Source organism: Manacus candei, unplaced genomic scaffold (genome assembly GCF_025592945.1).
Source record: "Manacus candei isolate 608988 ecotype Guabito, Panama unplaced genomic scaffold, ASM2559294v1 h1tg000014l, whole genome shotgun sequence".
In the NCBI taxonomy this organism is placed as follows: Eukaryota; Metazoa; Chordata; class Aves; order Passeriformes; family Pipridae; genus Manacus; species Manacus candei.
In genome coordinates this window covers 38499702-38515141 of record NW_026138062.1, presented here as the reverse complement: position 1 = coordinate 38515141, position 15440 = coordinate 38499702, and the positions used below count along the sequence as shown (strand labels likewise).

The 15440-nt window shown below is 39.0% G+C and overlaps 1 protein-coding gene across 4 annotated transcripts in view; it reads right to left on the bottom strand.

Moving 5' to 3' along the window:
* The window catches only part of ALKBH8 (alkB homolog 8, tRNA methyltransferase), a 55610-nt gene that overhangs the window by 15270 nt on the left and 24900 nt on the right, over nucleotides 1–15440 (bottom strand). For all 4 annotated transcript variants that reach the window (XM_051779822.1, XM_051779824.1, XM_051779826.1 and 1 more), the window contains 3 exons: nucleotides 7533–7639; nucleotides 2683–2837; nucleotides 1596–1861 (listed from right to left, as the gene is read on the bottom strand). In XM_051779822.1, coding sequence (XP_051635782.1) covers nucleotides 1596–1861; nucleotides 2683–2837; nucleotides 7533–7639 — 528 coding nt within the window. The remainder of the gene's footprint in view (nucleotides 1–1595; nucleotides 1862–2682; nucleotides 2838–7532; nucleotides 7640–15440) is intronic.

Below are 15440 nucleotides of genomic sequence, written 5' to 3'. Positions count from 1 at the left end.
CAATTGAATGAAGCAATTCCCAGATTCTGTTTTTCAACTGTCTGAACTACTTCTTTAAAAGTTTCCTCCCTTTCACTGTTATTTTTCATGTTTTGTCTTTCTCCTGCAGACACATAAGGAATGAGGTAACTCCTAAAGTAATAGAGGAAAGGGGCTAGCTTTCCTTTGACTGCCAGCTGATATGTGATCTTTCTTTCCCTTAACTGGTTAACTGTGGGCTTCAGGAAACAGACTGGTGCTGCCAATTTTGGAACACAGCACCTTGCATTGATTTCACCTTAAAAGTCTACCACAAACCTCCACGAGTGCAATTTACCAAATTCATTCTAGGACCAGTTGATCTTCATGGGACCCTGATAAAAGCTGCTCCTCTCTAGTTAGGTATGCTGACTTTTTTTTTAATAGCAGTCAGGAGTGAAAGACTGAAAAGTACTGAACGTTAATAATTATATGCAGGCTACAGCAGTCAGGCATAAACATACCTACTTATACATTGCTTGATGTTATTCTAGCCTATAAGAACAGTAAGGGAAATAAATCCATTACTAATACAGACAGGGTTGTAAATAACAACTTATGTTTTTAGCTGAATATAAACAGCAAGAGAGAAACTCCTGAAACAGACAAATAACTCCAAGTTTTATTATCAATAATGAATGCTTTGCTCTACACAGAAGTTTTCAAGACTGATGGATTTCAAAGTGTTTCACAGTACAAGCATGTGAAAAAATCAGACAGATCTGGAACAGGGGAGAGCAGATACCATGATGCACACTCCTCTGAGATTTTCGGGGATTTAAAACAACAGGAATTTGTATTTTTTTTTTCCAAAAAGTCTTTGAAGTATTTGCAATAAAAACTATCTCTTGGTTCATATTTGTATGTGCTTCATCTCTCCCTGATAGGAAGGGGGAGAAGTAAAACTGGACTAAGTACAGACTGGGAGACAGGGAAAGAGAGAACATGAGCAAGAATGATGTCAGAACTGTCTAAAAGTGAAGAAAAGGGAGTGAGAGAAAGACCAGAACTCTATACCGAAGTTGGGACTTCCTGGTGAATTTTTTGCTGGCATACTTACTGGGCCTATGCACAGAGCCAGAGGTGGGACAGCCAAACATGACATCATTCACAAATGAGACATGCCACCAGGCCAAAAGGAACTGAAGAGGATATGTGAAAAATAGTGCTGCCCATGGAGATTTCAGGGACATGTAGAATGCATTACCTGTGCACAAGCCAAGTGAAAAAGTTCTTGGAAGCATTCAAATTGCCCAACCATTTTCTCTTTTAACAAGTTTATTCAACAACAAAAGGTTAAACCATCCGTTACAATTTTTCAATCCATTGCATCCATTACTATTTTTTTATTAACATATTTTGAATTGCAAAGCAAAAGTGGCTTTGAAAAAAAGAAAAGGGTAATGCACATAATGAACACATGTGGAAACCTAACACAATTGGCAATTGATCTTGGACCAGGAAACAGCTTTCTGTTCTTGGCATTCTTCCCACAACTGAACTTCCAACATGCTACAACAACACAACAGAATAAACACTAGAACCAATGAAAGGAAATGACAGTAGCTACTACTTACCATGTACAAATCCTCACTGATGCCTAGATATTTCCCATTACCACAACCAATATCAGCCACTATTGATCCTGTTGGCAGGGACCTGAGAAACTCTACAATTTGGGGCCATGGGCTATGCCTGGTACTGCTGAAGTGTGTGGCAATCTCTTCATACACCTTGTGTACGTATTCTTGCTCCAGCTTTGAGGCCTCCATCTCATTGTGGGGAAATGAAGGTTGTACCAGTCTTTGCTGTCCTTTCTGGCTGTCACAGACAGATGAGTAAACTAGATATAGCAACAGTTAAAGAACATTAATTTTTTTAAGTGATTCGTTATGGGTTAAGTGCATTTAGCAAAATAAAATTAAAAGCGAAATATTAAAATGCAAAAATGCTTCATTCCTCCTTTACCTTTTAAAAACTGAAATGCAGGTCAGACTGCAGAAGTGTTTGATGACCTGAAAACAAGCAACCTGCCCACATGTACCAGAAGCTGTCTGCAGTGATCATTAATCCTCCTATGTTAATGTTTTCAGAACTGAGATAGTGTCCCCAGTGCCAAAGACCATGACATCATTGCAACTCAGCCTCTGAAATTCTGTTCTGAGGGCACAAATGGACTTCAGTTCTATGTAATCATTGAGCCACCTGTCTATTATTATCTGTACTGCCCTAAGGCACTTACATGGCTCTATCACTGCAGACATGTCTGCTTCTCCTTCTCTAATGTACTTACTTTCACAAAATTACAGGCCCAATAAAAAAACAATCAAAACTGAGATATAGTAGTTACTTCTGAAGAATAGCAGTTATTTCTATTCTGTTACATTATTTAAGCACTTGAAGTGTCAATGAAATGCAAGATTCCAGATTATCTGCCTGGCTTTGGAGCAAGCCAACTGACTCCTTGTATAGAGAAACTCCAGCAACCACATGAATGCAACCAACTTAAGCCATATAGTATGCCTAACCCTGAGCCATCCAGGAATGGCTACAAGGACTGCCAAAACTACCCAAAGGAATAAACTGATTTGTTCAAACCAGAAAAAGCTTGTGTATTGGTGATAAATAACAATTTTGACTTGAAGACTGCCTCAAGACACTTACTGCAATTGCAAGGGCTTCTCCTCACTTTCCTGAATGTAAATGATGTCCTTGTTTCCCTTCGATTTAATGTTATATCTCCAACATCAGCAGTGATTGTTCCAACTTTTTGCCCAAGCTCAGATGCTTGAATGATATCATATTTTCGGGGTGTGATCCTAAAATAAAGTAATACAAAATAAAGGTATATTTCAATTTGCATCAGAAAAAAAATCCAATACATCTTTGTAAGAAGGCAATTCTTATAAACTAAGACAAACTATTACAAACATGCTATTTAACATACTACTGCTTCTTAGTTTTCTACTTATTCAATTTTAGAGACAAAAGAGCTGACACAAACTAATGACATTAATTAAAGTGTTGTTTAATTTTAAGTAATTACATTTCCCTGCCCTCCCTCCCTTTTCTTCCATAAAGTTTGATTGTTTATTTGTCTAGGACTTAATTTTTTTAATATATTTATTTTTGTCCTGGTTTTGTCTGGGATAGAGCTAATTTTCTTCTTAGTATCTGTGCTAACAGCAACAGTGTTTTCTTTTGGACTTAGTATGAGAATAATGTTGAAAAAACACTGATGGTGTAGCTATTTCTCAGTAGTGCTTAATCTAAGTGAGGACTTCTCCGTTTCCCGTGCTCAGTCAGAGAGCACATGGACAAGAAGCTGGGAGGGAGCCTGGCCAGGACAGCTGACCCAAACTGGGGATATTCCATAACCATAGTGTGTCCTGCTTAGTATACAGACTGGGGGGAGTTGGCCAGGAGGCACCCATTGCTGCTTGGGACAGGCTGGGCATCAGTCAGTGGGTGGTGAGCAACTGCACTGGGCATCACTTGTTTCACTTGGTTTTCATTCCTCTCTCTCTCCCTTTCACTACTATTGCTAGCATTGTTATTATTATCATCATTGTGAGTGTCATTATTGTATTTTATTTTGTTTCAATTATTAAACTGTTCTTAACTCACAGAGTTTACTTTTTCCCTCCAATTCTCCCCAGCAGGGTGAGGGGAGTAAGCGAGCAACTGCATTGTAATTAGTTGCCAGCTGAGGTTAAACCATGACAATGTGACATAAAAATATGTATGGTAAAGATAGAATATACTACTAAAAATGGTGGCTATGGGTATAAAAGCATAGAATTGGCTGAGGTCTACATTAGCAGATTGAAGTTTCTTGTTGCAAATGGGTCTCAAATGAATTCTGCTTTACAACAAAATTGCTTTTCCGTTTATTGACAGCAGAAAATGCAAAGAATTAAGCTCTTGGGAGATCTATTAAACTGCTTAAAGGGAGAATTTCTGTTGTAGATCTTTCTTGAGCAAAATCTACCTAGCAAGCAAGCAAGCAAACTGGAAACAGAGCTTCTTAAGCTACTTCTGGGTTTGGCATGGGTCTTAGAGGAACACAAAAATATTTTTACATGTACAAAATTAATAAAATTAAAGTGATGATGAGCTCTCTAATTTTATGAAGAGGTTTACATTATGAAAAAGTACCAAACCCAAGAATTTTTAATAGCTCTACAAATGGATCTCTCTCAAAGTTGAGAAATGGAAAATGAGAAAGTAAAATGAGAAACACAACATGTGAGAAGAGAAACAGCTGCATCTACATGTAACTTCCCATCACTTGCAAATGGGAAAAAGTGGATATTCTTGGAACAAAATGGAAACTCTTCAGGGAAATAGCTCAGCACTTCAAAGCTGTTATTGTCACACTGAAACGCTTCCTGAACTTAGTCATCAAGGAGATTACTGCAGAAGTTTCTTGAAGAAAAAACCAAACAAACAAACAAATCATCTCTAAGGAATTGCCCTCTCAGTGAAGCCTGTTCAAAAATGCCGACTTCCAAGTAATTGACCCTCAGCAGGACAAATTCTCAGCATAAAACTGACTTCCATATTTGTTAGTTGAGTTAAACCCTCGCATGTCGAACTAAAAGGGGGGAAAGAAAAGGTGTCTGACATTTTTATAAAGCTGGTCATTCAATCTCGCCTCAAATTTGTACCAGATCTTTTTTGCAGGTCACATGAAACTGTCAACCAGTGCCTGTACTTAACCAAGAACGACCCAAATGCCGAGAAGACATCCTGCAGCCTGATAAGCATTCCTGTACTTTGCTGTATGCCAGCTTTCCTGCTGCAGGAAAGCTGATTTCTCATGCAGTATCAGGGAAAAAGAGTGCAGGTCCTTTCTGCCTGAAAGTCAGGAAGCAGCATATTGATGCTCCATACAAATGTTGCAAAAAGGAGACATTGAATAGCCTGAAGAATGGAAATCTCCCAAGGTAGCCATGGAAAGGATGGGATCTAACAAGGAATTGCCTTGCTCACAGCAGATAATGGAGCTATGATGAATTAATCAGCTGAGGATGCCCAAGACTCCCTTGACAGCAGAACTTCAAATCCTGAGTTAGAAGATTTTTTATTTGATTTTCTTTTGTACCTGCATCAATAAGATAAGACATTAGGTCTTCTTTTTCAAGGTTTTGGTTTCAACCTTAATAATTTCCTTTTACCTATATGACAAGCAGGAACTCTGGATAAAGGCTAGGCTAAAAACAGGATTCCCAATGCCAAAAATAAAATGCTCCACACCCTCTTGCTTGGCACAGAGGAGTTTTACTATTGCAGTGTCATGAATGGAGTTTTGCCAGGTTACCCAACCAAAAATGAAATTCATCGGAAAAAACCATCACAAATGAACCTCATCAGAATAGTCAGAATTTTATTTTCACCTATGAGACAAAAAACCCATACATCTTTTGTCCTCCTTGATGACACTGTATAGCTTATTTCTAAATCATATGTTTCTCTTTCAGAGAGAACTGAACAAAAATCCTTTTTTCGTGCACTTTGTTAATGGGATCAAAACTAAGTCTCTAATTCCTTGGAATCCAAGTATACACATCAAAAACATTTCCAGAATAATTTCAAAACTGACTCTTTTGCTCTCTAATTTGATTTCTGTGGTATAGATAAAAGGCATCACAACTGACCTTAACCACCTTTTGACATTATGCGTGCAAGTGAAATAACTACACTTTCTCACTGGATGATTAATCTTGTTGATTGCCATACTATGTTCCACTAGCATGATGAAAAGGTTACTCCTGTTGAGTATCTTGACCCACTACCACTTTTAAAAATATACAGGAAAACCATTCTTAGGAAAGGTGGGCAAGCACTGGGACAGGAATCACTTATATGTAAGTAGAAATACCCGAGATCTTAATTTCAAACGTAGTTTGTCATTGGTTCTCAAAAGACAACCATCACTTGAAGGTACAAGTGAGTTAAGTAATAATCTCATTCCAGTTCTTAATAGGCAGGTGCACTATCCCAACTTGAATGCCTGCTAGCATGTACTGCAAGTGCTTGGCATGCATCCTTCTGCCTCCTGGGAGTGTGGCTGCCCAGGGCCAGCTTGGAAGGAGCACAGCTGGTAGCCTTGGAGAAAGTTGATGTCTCAGCAAGGGCAAGCCCTCCTTCCCCGGGAGATGCTTTTAAAGGGAAACTACCCCACTAGGCCTTGCTCTAGTTACATCCCCAAATGCATCCCCAGCTCTGCCTGTGCATGGCCACTGTCTGGACCCCCAGGTTAACATTCCAATCTGGCCTCAGCCCAGCCCCATGGTGCTGCCTGATGCCTGGGGTTGGGGACTGCCCACTGACAGTGTCACTGACTGCACTCTCTTCTCAGCGTCGTAGATAACCTTTCCAAAAGACGACTGACAGTACTTGACAGGACAGAATAAGAAGCTTATAACGCTGGTATCCATGTTCAGTCCTGTATTCGAAAACCAAGGGACTTCACTGCCCTGGGCTTCTATAATGGTGCACATCAGAAGTACCAAGTGCTTTCTACAACTATTTATTTCATGAGGGAATATACAGGTGGTATAAGAGCTCTATAAAAATGAACAACGTAAAGGTCATCAAGGAGTTCGTATTCATCCTTCTTCATAATACAAATTAACCAGTAAAATTAAAAGGTAGAAAATTTTCTGCCAATAAAAGGATTTGATGGTTAATTTACACAGAATGTAATTAGTGTCTCCAATTGACTGCTGAACCAGTGACAGCTTGGGTCAAACAAAGGAAGTAATGTTTACCATGGGCATTTCTGTCCAATATGAGGGTTTCCATATTCTCCTGAAGTGCATTACTGTCAGCCTTACATCTTGTCAAGGTTTCAGCCTTTTTGCCAATTTCAGCAATCCTATTGTAAGTATCTCCCAGTGGGTCACAGTTTAAAAAGTATGTATTTAAATTCTATAATAGGCAAAACATCAAGACATATTTCAAGAGATCTCTTTCCAAACCTGCTCAGTACAATGCAATCTTATCGGCAGCTAAAATGTCCCTAAAGCAGTTGGGAATAGCTCAGGAAGACTACCCTTTGTTACCCTCATGCCCTCTGTGCAAGGGAAGTCACTCTCCTAAACCAGCCCCTCTCTCAAGCCTTTGGCATATGTGATCCAATGGGAAAAGCTGTGAGCTGAAAAGAGAGAAAGGAAAAGATGAAGATAATTGCACTAAAATCAATTCTTTGCCAGCTCAGAGTTATTAAGAACTTTCACACTGCCAATATAAGAGAGTGAGATTTCCCAGTGAACTTCACTTGTGATAGCAGCAGTAAACTACACCTCTGGGACTAGCAATCAGCTTCCTAAATCCCCAAGTTTTATAATTTAACCTGAGCAGCAACTGAGCAGAGGAGTGAATTTGTATATTAATTATAAAACTTGACTTGATTTCTTTCAGAGCAATTTTAAATACAGAATGTCATTAATAAAGCAAACAAACAACATTTTTTGTTCTTCTACTATCAGCAATGCAGGGACTTTTACCCATGTGTCCACAGGTATCTGGATTCTCCAGTCATCACCAATAAACTGCATCGGGGCAGCAAAATTGCCACAGTATGGCCATCAGGGTGTTTGAAATCCATCACAATCTAAAAAGAAACAAAACCAGTCACTGTGAATGAGCGTGACTTACAGAGCTTCATATACATAGCAGGTATTCTCAAGTCCTAGCTTTGTTTGCCTCTCTAACGTGTTCAACCGAATATTGCTACGGAACAGCTGCATATTTCCTAGGGATGCAAAAGTCTCCAGGTCTCCTGTCGTAAAGATCTCTCCCCTTCAGCACTGTGTTCAAAAACCTCAGGCAGTCACAAATATATGCATATATAATTAAAATTGTATATATATAAATGTATATAAAATTTTATTTTCACAGTAAAAACTTTCTCTGTAAGAACACAGTAGCACAGGTTCAATCTCTACGTGTACCTGTGAGGGAGGAAAGGATTACTACCCTGCAACTAAAGGCAACTGCATAAGAGGAAGAGAGGGTTCATTTGCTGTATCTAAGACCATCAGTTACTGTGTTTTTGTGATATCTATGCAGAGAGACAAGTTTCTCCACAGGGCTATTCATCCTAGTGTAAAATGTAGAGCTAAGTGATGTGGAGTGGCCCTATACCCTCTGGAAATGCTTATCCATTCCAGCAGACTGAGCTGAGACAATTAACTCTGTAGATACATAACATTTAGATAAGAAGTATTAGGTGAGGGAAATAATTTCCAACTTGCCCACATTCTCGGAGGTTTGCAGCACAACAAGCACATGCAGTCTCCAAAGATCCTGACTAACATGCCAACTACCAGACCATCCTTTTATTATTTGCCATCTGGCTTCTAGCCATGGCAATATATTGAGGTAACGCTTTCAGTTTTATTCCAATCTCACAGCCCAGATGGCAGTGGTACATTTTGCTTTCGCTTGGGCTAGGAATGTTATCCTTTTACATTTCCCAAATGAGAGAAACTCTTGCTGTGGAAAATAAGGAGCAGGTAATTTAAGCAAGCCAAACAAGTTACAGAAGACTTACTGAGAAAGAAAAGTGGTCAAAAACGATTCAAGTCAGCAGTTCCTGGTACACTGGAGAATTAGCACCATGAAAGTGCTGCCACCTGATTTGTAACCTACTAAGTATGCAATTTAAAAGCAGACTTACTACAGTATGCCAGATTGAAACAAATTGAGCAGTTCTGCTTCTGCATACAGATGCATTTAACAAAGAGAAAACAGTGGTGCAACGATCAGTCATTCAGCACAAAAACACAGCAAGACAGAGACTGAATAACCAAGACTTTTAAACACTACAAATTGCCACTTACAACAATTACTATTTAATGTTGTGCACACTGAAGCAAATGACAAGGGCATTTACATTTTTAGGAAAAAAAATTATTTATGCTGTAGTACCACTCACATAGAGTGATACAGCTTCTCCTATTGGGCTATCTAAATTTAAGGCAAGAAGTGACAAGGATAAGAAACAGCAGGGTTGAAAGGGGTGGAGAGATATGGGGGAAGAGGAATAAAGCACAACTATAAGCTCTGATTATGAAACACTTCAATAGCTACAAAATAGATGAATGGCAGCCACTTGGAACTGTACTCCTTCCCTTGCACTTTGCAATTTCTAGGTAATGTCAAAGAAGCATGGAGTGAAAAAGGAGAAAACACAGTGGCTTTACAAATCTGATGGGGAGGTTGTCCCATAAAGCATGAGCAGCACCAACTTTCTGTAAAAAGATGTAGCTGTTTGGCAAGGCAAATAAACCGGAAGATAACTAATCACGACCAACAGACAAGGAAAGGAAAAGCATGGAAAGAAAAGAAATAAGGAGTGAAGTGGTAGGATGAAATGGGTGAGATGATATCTCAGTTTGTCTTTTGCCTCTCTGGGTCACTGCTGCTGAGGACAGGTGTGAGGGGACAAGACAGTATGGCAAAATAAACTGAACACAAGCATGTCCGGATTCCTTCCTGGAGGCTCCGCCACCCCACTGTCCGTCTTTCTGGGTCAGTAGTAGCTACAAAGCTTGGTTTTTGCAGAGCTTTTTACCCATGAGTCAATGAAGAGACCTGTACTGGGTCCCCTACACTTCCAGTTCCCATTTCCCTTCAGGGCCCAAAAGAGGACCTTGTTCCCTTTCACTTGCACATGCCAGGCTCCATATGAAGTAGTGGGAAACAGTACCTCCAGCTCCCTGCTTCTGTGCTGCTTCACCTCATGCATCTCCAATTCCTTTTCCCCCATCAACTGCATGGCCCCAGAGTCTCTTCACAGAAGATGCTCCACAAACCCTGTACTGTTAACAACTGCATCCAAACCAACAGAGGTTCAGAGTGCTCTGTAATAGATAACACATTGGGAATGACAGGCCACAAAACTATCCCTGGTAACTGGATTTTCAGGCAGCAGTGGCAGGAAAATAGAGAAGAGAAGAGCATGTCCTCCTGATTGAATTTCAGCTACTCTAACCCAATAAGAAATATGTGAAACAAAATTTATGATGCTGCAGAATTTGAGGCTGAAAACAGGAGATTATCTCTGTAACATCCGGTAAGTCTAATCCTCACTAGCACAGGATCCCACCTCTGTTCCTGCTCCCTACTTTTCTGTACTGTACTGTAATCTCACATTGTGTGGCTGCTTCCCATGACATGGGAAGGAAAATATAAATAAAGGACTAATTTACTTGCAAATGGGCAACGACATTAAGTAATTAGTAGTAATTAGAAGAGCCAAAAATCCAAATGCAAAACTGACTTTTGCTTATGAAGCAGACTGAGGTCTTCAGCTAGAATATATTACAGTTTTGCACTTTTTCTATTAACAACAAATTTGACATTGCCATTGAGACAGAGAATCAAATTTAAGGAACCTACTGTGAACCTTTGAAGAAAATCAGTGCAATTCCTATGCTTCACTCATTTAGATTAACTGTACCTGAATGCTTAAAAAAAACAAGCAAGAGTACTTCTTCTATCCTTTGTTTAGAGCACAGGAAAGAACATTTCACCCAGAAGGGTTTTTGAAGAACTCTGTTCTTATCTCTGACAATTCTATTACTGACTGAAGTAGATAACATTCCCACAGTCCTATATGTGTCTTTATTCTGGTAGAACATTCTGAATTGTCATGGTCAAACACACATGCACATAGAAGATTAACGTATTTGGTCCTCTTTTTAATTTACTAAGGACGTACAATCAATAAAGCAACTCTGCCGCTGCTGAATCAATTTGCTTCATGATAGCTTTCCTCCACAGGAGCCATTTCCAATTACTATTTTAGTTCTTACCTATTTTCTTTTTTCTCTTAGATAGCAGAGTCAATAAGGATCAAATTTCCAGCTAGCCCATGGTGCATCATCCAAGGATTACATTCAAAAAATATAAATAGTGGATACTTTGATCTTATACAAGTGTTACCATTTTTCTTTGTGCTATCAAAAAAGTGTGCCTCTAAATATAGCAAAAAAACTTAAAAGAAAAAACCAGTTAATAATATATCTACTTGTGGTTTTAAATAACTTGTCACACTGCAGGTTATTTAAGAGAAGGTGTTCACAACAAGGAAGCATGCAAAAGCAGTAAACAGCCTTCAAGGATGGCTAAACATCAAAGCAAAGGGACATCCACATCAGGAGCATTGTTCCTGTGGCATAAAATACTGCAAAATGCAAAAAACAGAAAATAATCCAGCATAGAAGGAAAAGGGAATAAAGGAGCTTTTTCTTAACTCCTTAGGGAATAAGAAGTGTGCACCACTTTCAGTGCAGTGGTGCTGTACTTCATGAAAGAGCAGGAGGATGAAGGTGAATGACTGATCTATCAAATAAGTAAAGATTCAAAGGCAAAACAGAAATAATGCAATAGGGCTATAAGGACAATGTTAATAAGGATTTCATTGCTACAGCGAGGAATGACAATTGTTTTTCTAAGCTTTGTCTCTGATGCAATTTGTATTTGATGTTAATAGACTACCTTAGACAAAACATATTCTAAAGCTAAAAAAAGTACAATGTGGAATGCTTCTCAAGTCTCTGACATTATTTACTGAATTTTCAGAGAGCAAAGACAGATTATCAGCCTACATAACAGTTTCCCACATGTAAAACAGATGAAAAAGAATGTCTACTTCAAAGACAGCTGAGAGGTTTAAAGCCCACACATGGAGCTTGAACAACACAATGGGGCTCTATGTAGAGACAAGAGCCTGCTGGCTTACACAGGACCGAGGCAATCAATTGGTAATACACAGCGCCTATCACTGCAAAAACCATGCTAAATTCCAAAATTTGGAATTCAGAAAACGCTGCATTTTAAAAGGAAAGTGGATGGGATTATCTTTCCTGAATAATCTACATCATAGCAAATTTACCTTGCTCTGGCCATACTTCAGAAAATCAGTGCAACACTGACAATCGTGAAGATGAAATATTTCAGTAGTGCCTACCTCAAAAATCTCTCAACACATGTGCAGGCCTCCCCCATATTAGATTTATGCCAAAGCATACTATCTCTTGCTAAGCCTGCTTATCTTCTTAGGCACTATGGTGATGTTAGTCAGATGCTTAATATACTTACTCTAGGCTTTCTTTCTTCAAAATTTGTATTCAGTTTTCCATCTGTGCAATGCATTACTATCCGCCTGAATTTTTTGTGTCATTTTAAGTTATCTATGCATTTCTTCCTCTTAATTGAAGTCTAGCACATGAGAGTTTAAAAAATATTTCAATATATGGACAGTACTTCACTCTTTTATATCTGAGGTCTCACCTTGTTACGATTTTCTTGATAAGCCCAAGGAGTAGAGTGCATCCACAGAACAGTATGCCAGCATCTCTCCTAGCTATTACATACGCCATCAGCTCCATGACAGAAATTCCATTACTGTCTGGCCTCTGTTTACAAGATTCAGGTAATGCACAAGAAGAGAAAAACTATTGCAATTTTCAAGCTAAGCCCTTTTGGATGGAGAAGCTTACAATCCTCTGCAGGCCTTGTCACAGTTAGCTGGAATATACACCACTCCCCCTTTATACCCAGGGATTCATCTCTTGAGGTCCACCAACTCCAAGTGACCAGTCATGTCACTAGCTGGATGCCAGTTCCTTGTGGTGGAGCTCTGCCCAGCCTTGGCAGAGGCTGGGATGCTGGTGGTACTTCTGCCACTGTCACACCACCTTTTAATTGCTGCTGATCCCACTCCAAGATGTCTCAGAGCTGCTACAAATTTTTATGCTTCACGCATATGTCTTCTCAAGTTGACTCCTTGTTTCAAAAGCCTCTACATAAGTCCAGGGTTACTGTTTAGTCTTGATGATTAAACAGCCAGACTAAAAGAACACAACAAGCCTAATCCATTAAAGACAACCCATCAAATATGTCGGTTCCTACTCTAAAAGTATCAAGTTTCTTTTGTATGTCAGGATATTACCTGTGGTCTTTGCATCTTCCCAGATCATTACCTGTGTTAAAACTCAAAGTTGAATATAAGACTTATAGATAAAAGACTTTCAATCCCTACACTAAAAGGCAATAGTTGCATTACCACTGCTTCCCTCTTTCTGCCATGAAAGGTATAAATCTCTCCTTTCTGGAAAATGCTATCCAACCCAAGCATAGGACCTTGATGTCCTTTTGTGAATCCAGAGACAAAGACCCAGTCAAGTTCTCAACAAGATCCAATTTATTCAATTTTGCTCATGTTTCATCTTCATCCTTTAGTAAATTGTCTCCCTAGCGCTTAGCTTAAACTCTTTTAGGACACAGAAAGCAAGAGGCTAACGCTATTAGTCTTCATTTAATTTCTTTTCTTGAGTTAGCCTCCTCTGCAATATTTTCCATTCTTTCAGTCTTCTCTCACATCCATGGGAGCTACTACATACAAGGAATTGCATCTACCTGTAACAGGGCAGAATATGTCCCAAATACATCAAATCATTCATCTTCTTTTCCAAAGGAAAGAAAATTTCCAACGTTTTGTATCACTTGTTCTCTAATGTAGTACAGTTGAATAGAAGAGCACTCTTACACATCCTGACTCTAGTGGCCTCCAGAGAACTCAGTCTGTTCCAAGATGTAATGCCCGGTGACAAGAAAGCAGTTCTGTGTCCTCAAATACATCTCCTCAGACTTGCACTTATTGTATTATTCTATGTCCTGAAAACAAATGATCCTTACTTACATGTTTAATGTTGTACCAAATGTCTACCAAGAAACTCCAGAAAAAGTCCTTACAACACAGACACAGCTGTTCTGTACTAAGTGCAACTTTATATGCAAATATTTAGAGGATTCTGGTATGCACATCTGTCTGTGTGGTGCTGTGACATATCTGCAATTCTTTCACACATTAAAAACAAGTTCTCAAGATATTTTCTATCTAAGTAGAAAAGGAAACACTTCAGCATTCAAAAAGCACATCTCACATTTTTAAACCATTGATTGTTTACGAAAATCTGTGGAAACACACAAAATTTTCACATTACTGAAGTTGCAAATACATGTAAGCAGGACTCCCTTCAACCTTAATTTTAGTTCCATGCCACACTACCTGTACATTTATCATCCTGTCATCATCCATTATACCCTTTAATTGCCAGTTTTCTACAACAGCAGTGGTGTAAGGAACTGTGAATAGAGCCTCCACATAACATAAACCAAAACTGATACAGCACAAACCAGGCTGTGGCTGACTAATATTGCCAAACATGAATAAAACAGGAGACCAATCTACAGGAAAGGACCTGAAATACTTACATTCAGAGTATAGACTCATACCACGTACTAGTGTGGCACAGCCACAGCAGCTGTTGAATAATGGCCCAAGTCCTTGCAAGTTCAGGGTGTTCCAAGGCATGGGTAAAAAATGCTGCATGTTCATCATCCTACACAGTGGAAAACCGTCTTCCCACACTCTCTACAGATGTTGGGGTTGTTCATCAAACCTTACTCTCCTTTGCAGGTCTCAGCTTTCTGCTTGCAATGCTGTAGTACAAGAGTTCAAACTAACTTTAAGTCATAGGGTGGGAATAGTCAAATCAGTTCAAGATTAAGATATCTACATTTGGACTTAGATTTTAAAACAACCCATTAGGGAAGTGAAACCTGTGAAACAAGACAAGAGATGTGTAGTTCAGCATGAGCTGAATGACCCTGTAGGATGGATTGACTCAAACCCCATTGACTACAGAGGAACTCAGGCTTGCAGTGCACATGTACACACTACTTGTAAACATCAAAATTTCAGTGTCTTAATCCTGGACTGAATACCATTGACAACAAGTTATTAAATAAGGCACCCAAGTATGGATTCAGCAGATGTCTCAACTCTGTTTAAAACAGTTCTGCCTTAATTAAAACCTCTTCCTGCACTACTGCCACTAAAATCTTGCCCCCTACGTACTGAGAAAGTAGTATGGAAACAGCATGGTGCTCAATAGCTGTAATTCAAAGGGATGAAATTATGATTTTAAGCACTCAATCTGAGTTTTAAACAAAGGTCAATGAGCTCTTCTCGTAACTGCACCATACAGCTGTCCCAGAGATCATTACAGTAACAGAGAACTGCCAGGATACAAGACATGCAAACTGCGCCTTCCCAAAATAATTCTTGCATCATACCTCATAAGAGTTGACAAGACAAGGTTTTTAATCTATTGCTATAGAAACTACCATATGGTCTGTTTCTTAATCCTCTACATCTTCACTGTAAAAGAGAAATCTACTGAGGAACGAAGATCTGGGCATGAATTTACAGAAATGGCTTAAATACATTAAGCAAACTCATTTTTTAGCAGTCAAAAGCATATGACTACACCAAAACTAAACAAAGCCCAAAGAATGAACAAAAGCCATCTTCTTAGTTAATGAAGGGTCATAAGATA